Source organism: Mastomys coucha, unplaced genomic scaffold (assembly GCF_008632895.1).
Source record: "Mastomys coucha isolate ucsf_1 unplaced genomic scaffold, UCSF_Mcou_1 pScaffold16, whole genome shotgun sequence".
Lineage (NCBI taxonomy): Eukaryota > Metazoa > Chordata > Mammalia > Rodentia > Muridae > Mastomys > Mastomys coucha.
Genome location: NW_022196898.1, coordinates 1,680,377 through 1,698,633, shown reverse-complemented (window position 1 = coordinate 1,698,633; position 18,257 = coordinate 1,680,377). Strand labels below are relative to the sequence as shown.

The 18,257-nt window shown below is 42.5% G+C and overlaps 2 protein-coding genes across 10 annotated transcripts in view; one reads left to right on the top strand and one right to left on the bottom strand.

The window, feature by feature from the left end:
• The window catches only part of Elf2 (E74 like ETS transcription factor 2), an 85,672-nt gene extending 76,052 nt beyond the window's left edge, over window positions 1-9,620 (top strand). For 4 of the 7 annotated variants that reach the window (XM_031376203.1, XM_031376201.1, XM_031376202.1 and 1 more), the window contains 4 exons: window positions 3,322-3,408; window positions 4,964-5,156; window positions 6,455-6,805; window positions 7,231-9,620. In XM_031376203.1, coding sequence (XP_031232063.1) covers window positions 3,322-3,408; window positions 4,964-5,156; window positions 6,455-6,805; window positions 7,231-7,849 — 1,250 coding nt within the window. In that variant the 3' untranslated portion in view covers window positions 7,850-9,620. The remainder of the gene's footprint in view (window positions 1-3,321; window positions 3,409-4,963; window positions 5,157-6,454; window positions 6,806-7,230) is intronic. The other 3 variants (XM_031376204.1, XM_031376206.1, XM_031376205.1) reach the window with 1 other exon arrangement.
• A 2,694-nt stretch (window positions 9,621-12,314) lies between these two features.
• Noct (nocturnin) overlaps window positions 12,315-18,257 on the bottom strand; it is a 21,809-nt gene continuing 15,866 nt past the window's right edge. For all 3 annotated transcript variants that reach the window (XM_031376208.1, XM_031376209.1, XM_031376210.1), the window contains 2 exons: window positions 15,838-16,107; window positions 12,315-14,261 (listed from right to left, as the gene is read on the bottom strand). In XM_031376208.1, the coding sequence (XP_031232068.1) occupies window positions 13,426-14,261; window positions 15,838-16,107 (1,106 nt within the window). In that variant the 3' untranslated portion in view covers window positions 12,315-13,425. The remainder of the gene's footprint in view (window positions 14,262-15,837; window positions 16,108-18,257) is intronic.

The following is an 18,257-nucleotide window of genomic DNA, read 5'->3' as shown; positions in this document are numbered from 1 at the left end:
AAAAAAAAAAAAAAACCAAGGTAATGTCAAAAAATCATGGAGTCTGTTTTGTATTGGCTAACTAGGCTTGGCCTGTCCTGGGCTGCGGATGATATAAGGTGGGCGGATTGTTGAAGAAGATGAAGTTGGATGATCACAAGGCCTATAAATCCTTTTCTTAAGCCAAATACTTTTTTTCCTTGTATTTTCCCTTTCTCCCTCCCTGGCCCCAAGGCCCTTCCTTCCTACCCACCCCCTCCTCTTCCTGTGCTACCACCTCCTCCTCACACTGTTTTCTGTTTTCTTCTCTTCTTTCTCCTTTCCCCTTTTCCTTCCTGTGACTTCCCATAGAGATTTAACTGCTTCCGTTTCCCAAGTGCCAGGATTAAAGGTCTGATGTTCTTTAAAAGACCAAGGGTGAGGACTGGAGAGAGGGCCCAGAGATTCAGAGCACTGGTTGGTCTTCAGATTCGATTCCCAGCACCCACATGACTGTTCACAGCTGTCTGCAAATACAGCTCCAGGGATCCGAAGTACAACTGCCTTTAACTCCAGTTTCATGGGGTCTGATGCCCTCTTCTGGGCACCAGACTTGCACAGTAGTTCAGAGATGTACATACAGACAAAATACCTATACACATTACATACATTACACAAACACAGACATTTAAGATTGCCAATATAAACTTAGCAGTGGGTAAAGAGAATTTCCTCTTACTAAGCCTCATCTCTGTGGTAAAGCGAAGGGCCAGCACATCTGCACGTCACCATGCACACATCTTTTCCTATTCGGATCACGGGCAAATCTGAAGGAAAGGAAAGCCTTAGTTAAAACCTTGTACTCATTACTTTTCTATTGCTGTGGTAAAACCCCGTGACTAGAGCACCTTGTAGAAGGAAGGGTTTGCTTGGCTTTCAGCTGCAGAGGGAGAAGATTTGTCATGGTGGGGAAGTGTGGCCATAGTGCTCGCCTCAGTGCATTTTCTTCACTCTAAATGCAGAGTGAAGAAACACAGTGCCTTCCACTACAGCTCGTACAGAGGTCACAGACATTAAATATGTCTTAACACAGCACGCGCTTCTACTCACTTCCCACTGACAACCTTTGGCTCAAGAACAAGTAGAATTAAAACAAAAAGACAGTCTAATCACTCCCTGCTGGGCAAGTGAACTGAGCGGACGTGGCTCAGGAGTACAGATGGCCGGTATATACATATGAGTACCTTCAACATTGCCAGCCATCAGGAGATGCACGTGAAGACACGTTTGCTGTTCTCCTTCACTGTACTCAGAGCGGCTACCATCAAGAAAACAGAGTGAGCATGGTGCCCACTGTGATCTTAGCACAAAGGAGACTGAAAGTTGAGTTATTTAAAAAGGTTAAAACAACAACAAGCTTCATAACCTGAGTTCAATGCATGGGGTTCACATAGTAGAGGGAAAGAACTTATTCCTACAAATTGTTCTGTGTCCACATGTATGTATAACACTGTTGGGGCACATACACACACACATATACACACACACAACGTAATTAAACAGCAAACCCACTAGCTATACAAACAGAAAACAGTGTAGCAAGTACTGCTGAGAATGACCTGTGTGGGGTAGGGAGTGACATATTCCTATGCTGTTGGCAGAATGTAAATCACAGGAGTTTCAACAAACTAAAGATAGCACTAATGATGTGGTCCAGCTATACCTGTCATATCCATGAAGGAATCTAAGTCGGTATATGGTAGATACACCTGAATACCCACCCAGTGTGTGTTGAGTTAGGGAATCAATCTAGGTGTCTATCAAAGATGAGTGGAAAAATAAAATGTGATCTGTGTCTGTGTCCATATACATATGTGTATACATATGTGTATACACATACATACATAAGAATGTTTAGCCACAAAAGGGTAATCATGTTTGAAGGAGAATGGGTGGAGCCAAGCGAAATAAACTAGACTTAGAAAAACAAACAACCTGTTTTCTCTTAGGGAACCAGGATTGAAGAAAACAAAATGTTATAGATGGGGTAAGGTGACATATGGTTGTAATATCAATACTCAGGTGATTGAGGCAAGAAGATAATTAATTTTAGGCCAGGCTGGCCCATGGAAGTAGAAGGGGGACAATTTTGGGGAAAGGAAGAGGGGCCTGGCTTGGAAAGAGGCCACAAAGAGTAGGGCGGAGCAGTGACTATGATGGAGTCATGCTATATATCTGAGAACGTGATAATAAAACCCATTATGTGGTGTAGCTAATTTGTACTAGTAAAACATTACAAGTCCACATAGTTCTGTGGTCAGTGCTGTTTGGGGGCAGAGTCAGAATGCCATTATCAGTGTGGTTCGTAACTGTACATTTGAAGCATAGGATCCTTCTTTCTTAAGTTTTTATTGTGTGACGTGTGCTATGGTGCATATGGAGGGCGGAGGGAAACTGCACATATGGCTGTTCACCAGCTTCCAAACCTTGTTTGTACTGAGGAGCAGTGTAACTCATTTCACACTCCCCATTGGTAATCTGTCTGCCTCATGGGAGGAAACAAGGACAAACGACAATGACCAAGGCATTTATTAGACATAATTGCTTGGAGAATGTGTTTGTTTTATTTTATTTTTAAAACTTCATAGTGTATCTGCAAGTTGACAAGAAAATTTCAACATTTGCTTAAAATTCTGGTGAACCTTCTGGTTCCCAGTGTGAGCGAGTGTTTCATATTTGTGTTCATTTGAGCTCAGAGGCGTCAGATGATCAGGTCCTCTGCAGCATATAGGAGATTGTGGCTAACTGAGGGAGGAGAGTGAGAACATGAGCAAACTACATTGTCTATGCTTGTATGAAGTTCTACTAACAGCAGTGTATGGTGATCTTTTGAGTGCAAAGCCAGCCTGGTTTACATTGTGAGCTCCAGGACATCAGTTCAAAATTTAGAAGATTGATGCTGTCCCTGACCATAAAATAAAAGTTATAGAAGTTCCTGACTTGTTTTGTACAGTCAAATGTCTACCAACTATTTTATTTAAAATTACAGAAGTATTTAATGCTTCTTTTGCAAGCATCTCTCATATGTGTGAGTCTTCTTGGGTGAGGGAATGCACTTCATGTGTGCTAGGCAAGTGCTCTGCCACTGAGCTATACCTCCAGCTGTGCTGAGGGGCTGCCCTTTAAACTCACTGTGTGGCCCATGCTGGTGGCTTTTCACCACACCTCATTTTCACCACACACCTCCTTGGCTCTGAGGGTTTTAATCTGCACATTGGTATCTAGTTTAGTGAGGAATGTCTCTTTGGAGAGTCTGCTTATTTCTGTTTTCAGTTTATGATTTCTTTATCTTATGTTTTTCAGTTGGCCGTAAACCAAAGACCCAGCAGTCACCAGTTTCCAATGGGTCTCCTGAGTTAGGAATCAAGAAGAAAGCCAGAGAAGGAAAAGGTAATTTGTGGATGGTCATTTTGGAAATAAAATACCCCTTCCTTTTTTTTTTTTTTTTTTTGGGTGACATTTTTGCAGGGTTATTTTTAGTAGATGTACATATGGGAATATCATCTCTTATCATTTCTTAATTAGGGGTAGACCAGAATTATGGGGAGCTTTTATCAAAATAACTATGCCTCAAAGAGATGGGAATAGCCATTCTATTTGGTAATGTCCATAGGGCAGTGCAAACCATTGTTTTTGGGAGCATGTTTTAGAGGACAGTTGTATGTGGCACTCATGCTCACATTTAGCCACTTGAATAGAAGAGGCTACACTTATCCATTTATCTCTGTGGGTGTGGAAGTCAGTCTCTGAGAGCCAGTCAGTACCTCTGAATTGTCCTCTGATTGAGTTCAGTGTCAGTCTTGGCAACAGGCGCTGTTATTTAAGCTACCTCTAGCCTTCTACATATATTCTGTTTTTCAAGACAGGGTTTCTCTGTGTAGCCCTGGCTGTCCTGGAACTCACTATGTAGACCAGATTGGTCTTGAATTCAGAGTTCTGCCTGCCTTTGCTTCTCAAGTGCTAGGATCAAAGACCATCATCACCCGGCTGATTTTGTGTGTGTGTGTTTCTTTTTTTCTTTCTTTTTTTCTTTCTCTCTTTCTTTCTTTCTTTCTTTCTTTCTTTCTTTCTTTCTTTCTTTCTTTCTTTCTTTCTTTCTTTCATATATGGCACTGGAATTACAAGTAGTTATGAGTGCTAAGAATTAAACCCAGGTCCTCTGCAAATAGCAGTCAGTGTTTTTAACCACTCAGCCATCTTTCCAGCCCCTCTGCTTTCTAATTTGTTGGGTTTGATGATTTTCAATGACATTAGGCATATGTGTCTGATGATCCTGTAAACAAATTGTCACTAATTAATAGGTAAATGTTTTCAGACTGATAAATTTTTTTATTGATATGTTTTAAGTCTGTCCTATTTTTAATGTTTATTATGTAAATCTACTGAAAACTATGTCTAATAAGTCCACAGTGAAATTTGGTATTAGTTATATCAGAAAGGATTGTTCTTTTCTTATAAATTTGGACTGAACCTGGTTTCAGACTTTGATTTCCTTTTCTGCCCTTGGTCATTGTACATTTCTACTGTGGTAGGTTTTTGTCTTTCAGGGCAGGTTGAGAGGCTAAAGGATGTAACGCAGCCATGAAGAATGCCTGTCTAGTAGATACTTAGAATATACATTATCCAGCAATGAGTAGAGCACTGTGTCAGTGTCATTACCAAACTTGAAACCTGGATCTAGGACACATGACAGTATAGAATCTAGGGCCTTACATCTTAAAGAACCAGGCATGGCACATACTTTTAATCCAGCTCTCAGGAGGCAAAGATCTCTTTTATTTTGAGGCCATCCTGGTCTACAGCCTTTGGAAAAGCTGCATAGTCAGACCTGTCTCAAAAAGAAGTAGCAAATGTATAGTTGTAAGTAAGGATATTTTATTGCATTTAATCATGTTAGTGAATTTTAAGTTAATGCCTATCATTGTTTTTGCTTTGATTTTTAAAGGAAACACAACCTATCTGTGGGAGTTCCTTTTAGATCTGCTTCAAGATAAAAACACTTGTCCCAGGTATATTAAGTGGACTCAGAGAGAAAAGGGCATATTCAAACTTGTGGACTCAAAGGCTGTCTCGAAGCTCTGGGGAAAGCATAAGAACAAACCAGATATGAACTATGAAACCATGGGGCGAGCTTTGAGGTGAGAATGAACATAGGTTAGTTCTTAAGTAGAACTTCTGTCTCTTTGGATTGTCTGTTAGTTGTTAAAGTGGCTTAAAGAAAAGCTTAAACACAAATCCCATGATGTAACTTAAAACTTTGAAGATAATCTAGAAGAATTTTTTAGATTTGGAAATAAAAGGGGAAAAGAAGTTTGGTCTATATGCCTAAAATTTCAACATTGGAAAATCCTTATGTATAGGAGGTGATTCTGCATTTAGGACTGTTCTAGAATAGAAATTGTTACCTTGTAGGCCTTTTAGAAAGTTAAACCCAGACTGGGTGTACTGCCCATGCCTTGCAGTCAGTTGTACTGGTTGAAAATTGAAGATAGGAGGATGAGTTCAAAGTCATCCTCTTTTACATAGCAAGTTTGAAGCCAGCCTGGGCTACAATGAGATCTCTTAAGAACCCTAAATGGAAATACATTTCCCAGAGTTAATTTACTTTTAGTCCCTGCAAATGATGTAAATGACTTTATCTTGAAAATGAAAAAAATTTGTTGATATTGGTCGGTGTGAGAAATCCATTAAATCCCTAATGTACACATGATAGTATTTATATATTTGAGATAGTTCTTGCTATATAGTTCAACTATATATGGCTGGCTTGGAGCTTGTGTAAACAAGTTGGCTTTGAACTTGCATCAATTCTCCAGCTTCTCAGTGCTGGTATTTCAGGCATGAGCTGCTAGTATTAGGTGACAGTATCCACATGTTCCGTGGATTGGAGATTATTCCAGATAAAGTCAGATTGTTTTTATAACAAATTAGAGTTGCTTCTATTACCAATAAAGTATTCTGTGTCTACATTAAGCTTTTCTTAAGAGAGAGAACAAGGTATCCATGGTAGGACATACTGTGATCTCATCACTTGGGCGGTGGAGGGAGGAGGGTCCAATCTACAGTTGGAAGCTAGCCTGGTCTATAAGAGAAGAGGCCGTGGGGTGCTGGAGATAAAGCTAGGTGGTAGCACTCTCCCCTAATAGGGAGTGTAGGTTTAGTTGTCGGTGCTACAACTTTTTTGGACACATCAAGGTCACAGAGGGTGTATTGGCTGCTTCTTACTGATGTGGCAGAAGCAATTTAAGGAAGGGTACATGGTAGGACTCGCATCATCCTCAGCCAGAGAACAGCGGTGAATGCTGCCACTTAGCTTGCCTTCCCTTTTTAATTGGTCTGAGATTCTGAGTCATAGAAGAGTGCTGCCACAGTTATGTTGGGTCTTCCACTTCAGATGATCATGCATTTGATTCATTTAGTCATTTTTCCCTTACAGATACTACTACCAAAGGGGAATTCTCGCAAAGGTTGAAGGACAGAGGCTTGTATATCAGTTCAAGGACATGCCCAAAAACATAGTGGTCATCGATGATGACAAAAGTGAGACCTGCCCTGAAGACTTGGCAGCAGCTGCTGACGACAAGTCTTTAGAACGAGTGTCGCTATCTGCAGAAAGTCTCCTGAAGGCAGCGACTGCTGTCCGAGGTGGGAAAAACTCATCTCCTCTGAACTGCTCCAGAGCAGAGAAGAGCGTGGCTAGAGTTGTAAATATCACTTCCCCGGCTCATGATGCTTCGTCCAGGTCTCCTACCACCACAGCGCCTGTGTCAGCAGCAGCAGCTCCAAGGTGAGGGGCCGGAAGGGCTGTGCAGTAGGTTTGTGTTTGAGTGCTCCTGGAACAAACGTCAGCATGGTGGGGACATGTTTAAAGTGCTGGATCTTTTCAACTATGCTTTTAGCTATATATAGTGGAACACACCTGTAGTCCTAAGAACTGTAGAGGTTGAGGCTGGAGAATCACAAGTTCAGGGCCTGCCTGTGCTACAGAGGATAAGTTCTAAGCTAACAGTAAGTTAGCGAGACCTTGCCCCAAAAAGCTGGGGATGTAGCTCAGTGGTAAACACTTGACTAGCATGCAGGAGACCCTAGGTCATTGCAACTGAAAAAGTTCAGGATGCTGATGTTAAGCATTTGAGTTTGTATTTACTTTTTAACATGAGACTTATTCTCCCATTAGTGTTAAATATAACCAGCTTGTTTTTAATCTACCAGGACAGTTCGTGTGGCAATGCAAGTCCCTGTGGTAATGACATCACTGGGTCAAAAGATTTCAACTGTGGCAGTTCAGTCAGTCAATGCAGGCACGCCGTTAATAACCAGCACCAGTCCAGCTACGGCCAGCTCTCCAAAAGTAGTCATTCAGACAGTCCCGACTGTGATGCCAACCTCCACTGAAAATGGAGACAGAATCACCATGCAGCCTGCCAAGATTATCACCATCCCTGCGACTCAGCTTGCACAGTGTCAACTGCAGACAAAATCAAATCTGACTGGATCAGGAAGCATTAACATTGTTGGAACCCCACTGGCTGTAAGGGCGCTCACCCCTGTTTCAATAGCCCATGGTACACCTGTAATGAGACTATCTGTGCCTGCTCAGCAGGCTTCTGGCCAGACTCCTCCTCGAGTTATCAGTGCGGTCATAAAAGGGCCCGAGGTTAAATCAGAAGCCAAAAAGCAGGAACACGATGTGAAAACTTTGCAGCTGGTAGAAGAAAAGGGGGCAGATGGGAATAAGACAGTAACCCATGTAGTGGTTGTCAGTGCGCCTTCTGCTATTGCCCTTCCTGTGACTATGAAAACCGAAGGGCTAGTGACGTGTGAGAAATAAGCAACCCCCCGGGGACTGCAGACTGTTAGTGTTGTACTGACAGACATTTGCAAGGGAGGAGAAAAGTCAGAGGACTTTCAAACAACTGTGCATATAAGAAAGCAATCAGACTTACTGGAAATAATTACCTGTCCCATGTTTCAGTGGGAAGTGAACTACACATTGAGATGCTGACAGAAAACTGCCTCTTAAAGAACAACTGAACCCTCAGTAAGAGAAAAGACTGAAAGGGACCAAGCAGCTCACTACACTATCACTTTACACTAAGAGTTGGAACACTAACACCTGTAAGAGGTTACATAGTTTTCAGTGGGGTGGGGTTGGGATGGGTGATGTCCTTGTTACAAATAGCATTTTTTTGATGCATTTTATATGCATACCAGCAATTAGCACTGTGCTTCTGCAGTGCTCACTTAACTGGTGCTATGTGAAGACTCTGCTAATACAGGTATTCTAGAATGTGAACTGAGTGGATCCAAAAGCTTCACAGACAGAGAGGATAGCGAGATCTAGTGCGCTTTTGTTTGTTTGTTTTGTTTTATTTTTTGATTTTGAATATATATATATACATATATATATCATAGCTTAAGCTGTTTTAAAACAAAGGCCTTAGACTAATTTTTGGTTTCCTTTCTTGAAATAAGCTAATGGCTTGTTTGTGTAAAGCTTTTTTATTAAAAGAAAAATTTTAAAAATCTTGTACCTAGCACAGTATTGTTATAGAAATTACATGTAACATTTTCTATGGTAGTTTAAGTCTGTCGGTTTCTTAATTGTGAAGACATTAACAGTTGGCTCTGGCCCTTTACTGTACCGTACCTGCGTCGCTCAAGTCACCCTGCCGTCTGCAGACACAGCGGTATCAGTTCTGTCATCCGACATCCAGGCCCGCATGAACTTGCCAGGTGGCTCTATAGTACCCGGCGTTTGTTTCCTTTCTCCTCCTTTTTCCTTTTCTCCCTTTTTTCTCTTTTTTCTTTTTTAGTTGACATTTAAGAGGGAAAGTACCAGTGTTCAGATTTGAACTATAATAGTTTGTATATTCAACATTTGAAGTATATTCTATTTTGTTGTACTCTTGTTTCAAAGTGTATTCAAGTAGGTTTTCTGAAATATAGAAGTGAAATTTATCTTGTGGTTTTGGTCTTTGGTGATGTTTTTCACAGTGCTCAAAAGCCAGTCTAGGATGTCATTTCAGTTAGCAACAGAAGTCTGGTGTTTTCTTAATGACTACCTGAAGAAATGCTACTCTGGTTTTGGCTTTGTCCCATTATAGAAATATTTGGCAACTGTCTGCACATTTCCACTTTCTTTATAACTATAATCACGTACTTAAGAAATAGTGTTGGCTACATGTAATGGATCTACACACGTGAGACACTTTCAGCACTAGTGGTAGATGGCGTGCCTGGCGTGTGGAGACCGCTGGATCTGTCCTAGCACCTCCCAGGTACAGTCACTTCCATTCAGTCGGACCATTTGTCTCCCGTCAGACCTTTTATGGGTAGAAAGTAATGGCCTGGCCTGGGTGAAGACTGAAGGACCAGAGAATCACGAATTTCTTAGTGCCACACAATTATAGTTAGGTCCTCCTCTACATCTTAATAGTTTCTTCCACAAAGGAAAAGTTGTCTATCATTTTAGAAATTTAGATGAACCGTTGAATATTTTTTGGCCTTTGTATATTTAATGCTATTTATAGCAGTAAAGATTTTTATAAAAATACCCTTTCTAGCCGTTTTTTAAAAAAAAAACTGAATTGATTTAAAGATTTCTGTGTATGGGTGTTTTGTCTGCATGGCTGTGTACACTTGTGTACTGGTGCCCGAGGAGGCCAGAGAGGGGGTTGGATCCACTCCTTTTTCAAAGGTACATGCCCCAACCTGAGTCCTGAGATACACAGAACATATACAGAATTTGGTTACCTTTGCTAACTAGTCTTAACAGCTACAGCTGTTAAATTTAAATTTTAAGCATATACTTTCTTCCGTATTCAGTTAGTTGATTTGAAGTCTTCTAAAAGCAACAAAGAACGTTTCAGGTAAATGTCTAAAACCTAGATCTGCAAACGTAACTACAGCTTTTGGACTTGGCTACTATGATTGATATATATGTCAATATGTATGTTTACACTTGGTGTCTAGCATTTTTGGAGACAAGCCACAAAACCATGGCTTGATGCATTTCCAGCCTCTCCAGGCCTCTGCACTGTGATGAACAGTCTGTGTTTACTTCTTAGGCGACTTTCCATCATTTTCGTCAGATGACCATGTACATCTTCAGAGACCCCAGGCTGGACCCTTTGCTACAGAGGATCTCACTTTGGCAACCATCCTTGTGTGTCTCAGGAAGAGGTGCCTCCTATTGAGAAGCATCTCTTTCCCTGGCCCAATAGTTAATAGTCATTCAGAATTTTCTACCAGGCCATGTTTTTCTCAATGGAGCCAGCCTACAGTGTTCATTAAAGTTCACCAATAGCTTAGTTTCCAAATCAAACACAATTCTGAAAACGTTTTTAAAGTTGTAGCATGTACACGCATGAAGGAGATCAGAGGACAAGGTTCACAAGTCAGTTACTCTCAAATGCCCCATACATTTTTACACATAATTTACTTTTATGTGCCTGTATATATTGTGTACCACATGTATGAGGTGCCCGTGGAGGCCTGGAGTTGGAGTTCGTGGAACTGGAGTTACAGATGAAGCTACCATGTACGTGCTGGGAATCCAACCTGAGTCCTCTGCAAGAGCAGGCCATGCTCCTAACCCATGAGCCATCTCTCCACCCACTCACTTTCACCCTCACCTCCCCTATCAAATCTTGTGCCTTAGTTTGCTTCCCAAAGTCAATTTGGTTTCCTATGACATGCTTCTCTGGCTTATTCTCAGCCTAAATGGCTTTCCTCAGATCTGGTTTGACTTCCCACCAAGGTTTTGTCTGTAGGGCTTACCAGTGTAGAAAGGATGAAAGGAGTTAGTGTGTGCTGCATAAGCAGACACTACTGAGTGTTTATTAAAATGATGTTGTTGTGAAGGCAGTTCTTCAGATAGTTGCCCATGTTCTTTTCCTTACCAAATCTTGGTCCAGACTAGATTTGGACTCTTACTAGCTCATTTTATCTAAAAATTGCCACATCACAGCTCTTCCTGAGTGCTGGACTAAACTCCCATTCCCTTTAGTATTAACAGCCCTTTTTACTTCTGCCAGGGGTCTGTAAACTTATTTCAGACACCTTAGGTCATTCATATCTAGCCATTCTCCAAGTCCCGTCGATGGTTATCTTGTGCGTGCCTGCCTTCCCTCCAACAAGGTCTGGCTATATGGCTGGGGTTGTCAGAAAACACATCATCCTGCTTCAGACTCTGGAATGCTGAGACTTCAGGAAGCTAGTGTGCCAAAAAGCCAAAATAAATAAAAGTGGATTTCATTACACCATTGTGATTTCTTTAAATTCAATAGCATCCTGCCCATCTGTCTCTTTGCTAGTGTCAAGACATTTTCTCACTGAGACATTATATCCATGGGATACATCTCCGCCTCCACCTCATTTTTACTTTTTTTTTCTTACTGGATTGGTGTTAAGCATCAAAACAAATATTCCCATAGTAGGCACTAGAAGCCTAACTCAGGTGGAGAAATGTCTACTCTGAGGCAGGGGACTGCCATGTTGGGAAGGGGAGCTAGAGAAGAAAAAAGTCTGGTCTTGGAGAATCAGGCAAAGCTGGGTATGGAGACTCACACGGAAATCCTAGCACTGGGACACTGAGGCAGGAGCACTGCTGCAAATTTGAGGTCATCTTGGGCTACATAATACTAGGCCAGCCTGGGCTATCAAAAAGAGTTAAGCAAGGATAAAGCAGGCATGCCAAAGATAAGGCGTGAGAAACAAGGACATTACAAGTGGCCGAGCCACTGACTGCAAATCTCTGTTGAACAACCAGCTTTTATTTTGGCTTTTAAAAAAGGGTTTTAAATATCCTAGGCTGGCTTTGCTTTGTAGCTGAGAATGGCCACGAACTCATCAACCCACCTCTATTCTCTCCTGCAGGCAGTTGTGTTTTTCCTGGTGGTGGGGGAAAAACTGGAGCTTTCCATGAGCTAGAAAAGTGTCCCACCACTGAGCTACCTCAGCTCTAAATGGCCTTGGAGGACTCTACTCCAAGTCCTCCAAGGTTGTAACCTGATAAAGTACTGCTGGCCCCTGGTGAAAGCATCTGAAGTGCTCTAGTACAATGGGGAGACTAAATTGACTACTCTATTACTCGAGGACCTGGAGGTGGAATGCAGGGCTAAGCCATTTCGGAGGGCTCCATCCTTGAAGATACCCAGAAGCCTGAATATGTAGTTACTTCTGTCAACTGTCGAGATAAAAATTCAGTGTACAAATGGATAGCATGTAAGACCATATAATATTACAAGATCCAAGCTCCCAGATTCCTTTTAGACTAAAGAGAGATCAACGCACTCTTTGTAAGTCCTTTATTAATCGTAAGTAATACTTAGAACTCATACATCAAGATATTCGCCATCTTACCGCTGGTAGGTTATTTTGTTTGTTAGAGGCGTCAACAATTGAAAGAGAACTCCAGGTTATCTTTTTGACGCTTACATTTTTCTAGAAAATTTGAACGCAATCATCTGGCTGTCTTTGGGATTTTTTTTTTTCAAGAAAGGGTCTTGATATATAGCCCAAGCTGGCCTCCAAGACATGGACTTTCTTGTCTCAGTTGAATGTTGGGATCACATCTGGCATCTTGATAAGATTTCTCACTACTATCCTTAGCAACTGTTCCTGAACTGTTCCTAACGCTACTTGTACAAAGCACATTCCAGAAGAAGTGACTGGAGCAATCTTCCACATCTACCAATGTCATCACAACAGAGAAGGCACAAAACCCAACAGTGACTAAACAGTGGGAACTAGAGAACTGAACGCTACTGAATTTAAAACACAACGGATATGTCGGAGGCATAGCAAATAGGGATTATTTGTGAAGAATGTACATATAAAGTCACAAATCCCCCAGGGCTAAATAGTTCCTTAGTGTACATTCTGTTAGATCAGCAAATAAAGACATTTTTAAGCTTTAAGGAATTAAGACTGTACCTGCATGGTTCTAAAATGTCCACAATGCTATACAATCCACTTAATTTTACATGAAGATATAAAAAAATAAATATTACCATGCATTTCCCACTGACATTTAAAATCCCACAAATAAATAACTTGAAATGCTACCTAGAAAGCTTCCTACATCTTACCTTAATTCTGAAGGGCTCACAAACTGGCTTTTTATAATACCTTCAACTAAAAAATAAGAAAGCCTATGCTACTAATGCCCCTAAATGGTAGAGGATGGTACAAAGATGAACGACAAGCTCAAACTGGAGTGCAAACACCTTTTCAATGCAGGTTTTAACAGGAAAGGTTTGTGAACAATCTTTTTTCAAGGGCATGCTGGAAATGATGGAGAGTAGTGGCAGAAACTGGGTGTCCTTTTCCAGGCAATTTCCTATCCTACTTCAGTTCCCAAAACATCCCTGGTTAAGACTGTTGTGATTAAAATGATAGTGTTTAGAAAAGCTCGTCAGGCTCCTCGTTAAAGCTGAAGTCACACACTAGTGACAGGTGGTCTGAAGGGTACTGGAAGGATGGGAGCCGGTTAGGCCCAATCTGATCTTCAGTGAGTAGGTCCAGAGCGGACGTGACCCTCAGAGCATGTCTGGAGTACCAGATGTAGTCCAGCGTGTGGCGACACTCCCCTGAGGTCCGGATCTTCCAGGTCGTGTATGGAGGCTCTGACTGCCCATCTGGACTCAGCAGCTTGTAGGCGCTGTTGAGATTGAGGCTGGAGGAAGCAAAGTGTTTGTAGACCTCTTCAGTTGGCTCTGCGTTGAAGTCTCCGCAGACTATCAGGGGGATCTTTGCTCCTTGGGTGATGTTTTGCAGGTTCTGGAGGAGGTCACAGCCCTGAGCTGATCGGAACCGCTCCCAGCCAGTGCGTGCTTTTAAGTGGGTGACAGCAATGCAGAACTGTCGCCCAGATTCTTTGCACTCCAGGGTCTGTGCAATGGCCACCTGATTGGTTTTTAGGGTCATGGCTGTCAGCCTAATATTGGTGCTGTTGATGAGCTTGAATCGGCTTTGGAGAAAAAATAAGGCACAGCCATCTGGACCATTGTTGTGTTCCACATCTAGACATGGCGACCAGGGCTTAGGGAAAAACGTGCCCAGGTAGCCCAATCTACTGAGGAGTGGTTGGAAGGTGTCGAAATAGTGGTCCACTTCCTGGAGGCACAATATATCTGGCTGGTAAGCCAGGATTTCCTCCAGGATAAGGCATTTCCTTTCTTCCCATTTGAGTGCTTCCACAGGGCACTGGACAAAGTTGTCTTTGCCTTCTCCGAGAGCTGAAAAGACAAGCCAAACATCTGTCAGTTTCTATAGACCATGACCTCAGAGAAAATGGGGAAGCTTGGCGTGGTAGTGTACACCCTTAATTTCAGTACTGGGAAGGCTGACACAGGTGGATCTCCATGAGTTCAAGGCCATTGTGGGATATTTAATTGAGCTTTAAGCCAGCTACTGAGTCACTGACTAAAAAGGAAGAGAAAACAGAAAGAAAAGAAAAAAATCTAGTGGGTAGAGGCTTGGAAGTCTGACATTTGCCTCGGATGCTGGGCAGGTCTGTCTAAGCTGTGCTAACACACCCGGATGAAATAACCTCACACTATCTGCTGAAGCAAGCAGCAGGGGGTCTGTATACAAAAAAAATTTCATATAGCTATATTCTACGATATAAGACTTTTGCTTTTGGGCTTAGAGAAACCATTCTTCTCTGTCCTGGGGATATAAAAACTTGCCAATTTAAATAAACACTAGTTTTAACACTGACTATGAGAAAGCCAGGTGAACGGATATAAATATAGTACTCAGAATGAATGGGACAAATGAGTAGCTTTTTCTCCTTATGAATGATAATTCTCCAGGGAATAGAATCAAAGGGTAGCTGCTCAGGGTGGATGTGGGTAGATATAGGCCAATACACATGGTACTTATATATGAAATTGCCAAAGAATAAATAAAAATGCTTTTTTAAAAGACTAGTGAGTCGGGTGGTGGCGGCACACATCTTTAATTCCAGCACTCAGAGGATCCCTGAATTTGAGTCTAGCCTGGTCCACAGAGCTTGTTCTGGAACAGCCAAAACTACACAGAGAAACTCCATCTCAGGAAAAAAAAAAGTCTATGTCTAATTATGGGGTAAGGAGAGTAAGCAATGAGTGCAGTGCCTGTAGAGGCCAGAGGTGCTGCATTCCCTGGAGCCACTTGCTGTGGGTGGTGGCAATCAAAACTCTGGTCCTCTGGAAAGCAGTTCCAGCTCTTACCCACTGAGCCATCCCTTCACCTGCAGAGATACCTTCGCTTACAATGCAACTACTAGATAAAAGGTACTACCACATACAAATGACGGATAAACCTAGTTTATAAATCAGCAGGTATAATAAAAGGGGCCCTTTAATGCCACAATTTTTTTAATCCTCCCCTCCCCCGAGACAGGGTTTCTCTGTATAGCCCTGGATGTTCTGGAACTCTTGAGATTTCGCTTCCACTGTCCCTTGAGTGCTGGGACTAAAGGCATATGCCACCACCACCCAGCTGCCACAAATAAAAATATTTAAGTGCTAGGAACTGGTCAAGCAGTCTCTCTCTCTGGTTTTGTTTTGAGACAAGGCCTCACACCACAGCTCAAGTTGGCCACAGACTCTGGCAGTCATCATGGCACATGGTCACCAAGGCCATCAGTTTGTTGCCTGTAAATGCTGACACAGACTAAGGCTGTTGGCAACACAATGCCTAAGGTTAATCCCAGAGAATTGCTGAACAGAAACCACTCATAATTCATCCCTCCACATAGGAGGAACTGGGAATGCACAGAAGCAGAAAGGAAGCCGCTGAAGACTTAACTGCTTAGCTTAAGCATACCTTGGGCAAGGATGTTCCACTGCATGACTCTAATGGGAGAGTGGCTACTGGAGCAATCTGTCCTCAGGTCCACAAAATCCCTCTGGTACCGGGGCGGCCGAGTGTGTAGAACAGCCCTGCATTCCTCCAGAAGTTCCTTAGGATCAATAGGCTCCAGATGTTCTGGGTCAGCTGACACCAAATACTCCGGGTGCTGAGCAGCTGCACTGCTGTTGATTGTCTTGGCAAGAGCACTGTAGAGTCGACTGGTGCCGTTTCCCATGGAACTCACTGCAGGAGAGAAACAGTTACATAGCCAGGTGTCAGTCAGTGCCTTCACTGTCCCACTCTGAGGTGAGTCATGGCCGCACTGCCTTCGGGCATCAAGCCATCTCCAGCTGTGAGTAATGGAGCTCCTGGCCTCCAGCTTCTTACAAGGGCGGGTAATTTAAGTATTGCTGCTAACCTCTTGCAAAACTAAGCTTGTTCATGTAACCTCAATAACCTCTTCTTTGTCTTCACACACCTACCCAGTCTTCTACAAGCATCCTTTAACAAAATACACGTTCTTTTTATTTTTTATGTATATGAGTACAGATGGTTGTGAGCCTTCATGTGGTTGTTGGGAATTGTATTTAGGACCTCTGCTCGCTCAGGTAAATCCAAAGATTTATTTATTATTATACATAAGTACACTGTTGTTGTCTTCAGACTATACTCAGTGAGGCACATGGTGCATGCGTCTGTGCTTGGGTTTGAATGGGAAATGTCCCACAGAGGCTCATGTATTTGACACTTGGTTCCCAGCTGGTGGCAATATTGGGAAAGTGGGCTTTGGCTTTAAAGACCAGACCCCACGGACCCACTCTGCATTGTGGTGGATGAAATGATCAGGCAGCTTCCAGCTCCTGCTGCCCATACTTTTCTTTTGCAGTGCCATGCTCTCCCTATCTTGCTGACCTGCATCCCCCTGGAACTGTAAGCCAAAATGAACCCCTGAAGTTCAACAGAACAAAGAAGACAGGTGTACAAGTATGCGCTCGAGGCCATTAGCTGCCATCTGCTTCATCTCTTTCTACCTTGGACTTTAAAGACAGGCTTTCACTGAGTCTAGAGCTCACTGACTGGTCAGACTAGCTGACCAGGGCACTCTGGGCACCTCCATCAATGTTCTCCCAAGGCTAGTATTATGGGTAAATGTAACCATGTTTGACTTCTTTGTGGGTGCCAGGGATCTGAGCTTGCATCGTCTGTTTATGTGGTGGGAAGTTTACTATTTTGGCCATTTCTCCAGCCTCCTCCTAACTTCATTTTTTTTTCTTTCTTTGAGACAGGGTTTCTCTGTATAGCCCTGGCTGTCCTGGAACTCACCCTGTACACCAGGCTGGCCTCGAACTTAGAAATCCGCATTCCTCTGCCTCCAAAGTGCTGGGATTAAAGGCGTGCGCCACCACGCCACCACTGCCCAGCTAACTTAATTTTTTTTTTTAAAAAAACAAATTGTGACCATGCCCACACTCCCCACCCCAAGATCTTTAACCAATTACCAAGAGAAACTAAAGTGGTTAGTTTTCTTAAACTTGCGGAAGACTCTGGATTATCTTACTATATTCAGCATCTTGTCCTCTCAGTTTTAACTTTAGTTGTGAGTGTACCAGTGTATGCAGATAACTGAAGGGGCCAGAAGAGGGTCTGGACTCCCCTGGAGCTACAGTTCCCAGTGCTTTATGCGCTGCCCGACATAGCTGCTGTAAACTGTAAACTGAGCTGCTGTAAACTCTTCTGTAAATATGCACTCTTATTCACTAAGCCATCTCTCCAGTCCCAACTTACTGTCTCTTGAGAGACAGAGACCAAGTTATCATTATAAAAAAGGCTGGCTGATAACAAAGCAGTTGGTTCAAATTAGTGATCCTGGCAGGTCACAAATGTCCCTAAGTATCAAAATCAATTGGTGTAGTCAACTATCCTCTTTTTGTTATTTTTCCTTAACTCAGACTGGTCCTCCCACCACTACCTAGATATTCAAGCCTAAGGAAAGAAAGAAAGAAAGAAAGAGAGAGAGACAAAGAGAGAAAGAAAGAAAGAGAATTCTTGGGCTTGTGAGATGGCTCACTGGGTAAGAGCACTGACTGCTCTTCCGAAGGTCCTGAGTTCAATTCCCAGCAACCACATGGTGGCTCACAACCATCTGTAATGAGATCTGTTTGTCTAAAAACAGCTACAGTATACTTAGCTATAATAATAAATAAATCGGACTGGAGAGATGGCTCAGCGGGTAAGAGCACCGACTGCTCTACTGAAGGTCCTGAGTTCAAATCCCAGCAACCACATGGTGGCTCACAACCATCCGTAATGAGATCTGACACCCACTTCTGGAGTACCTGAAGACAGCTACAGTGTACTTACATATAATACATAAATAAATCTTTAAAAAAAAA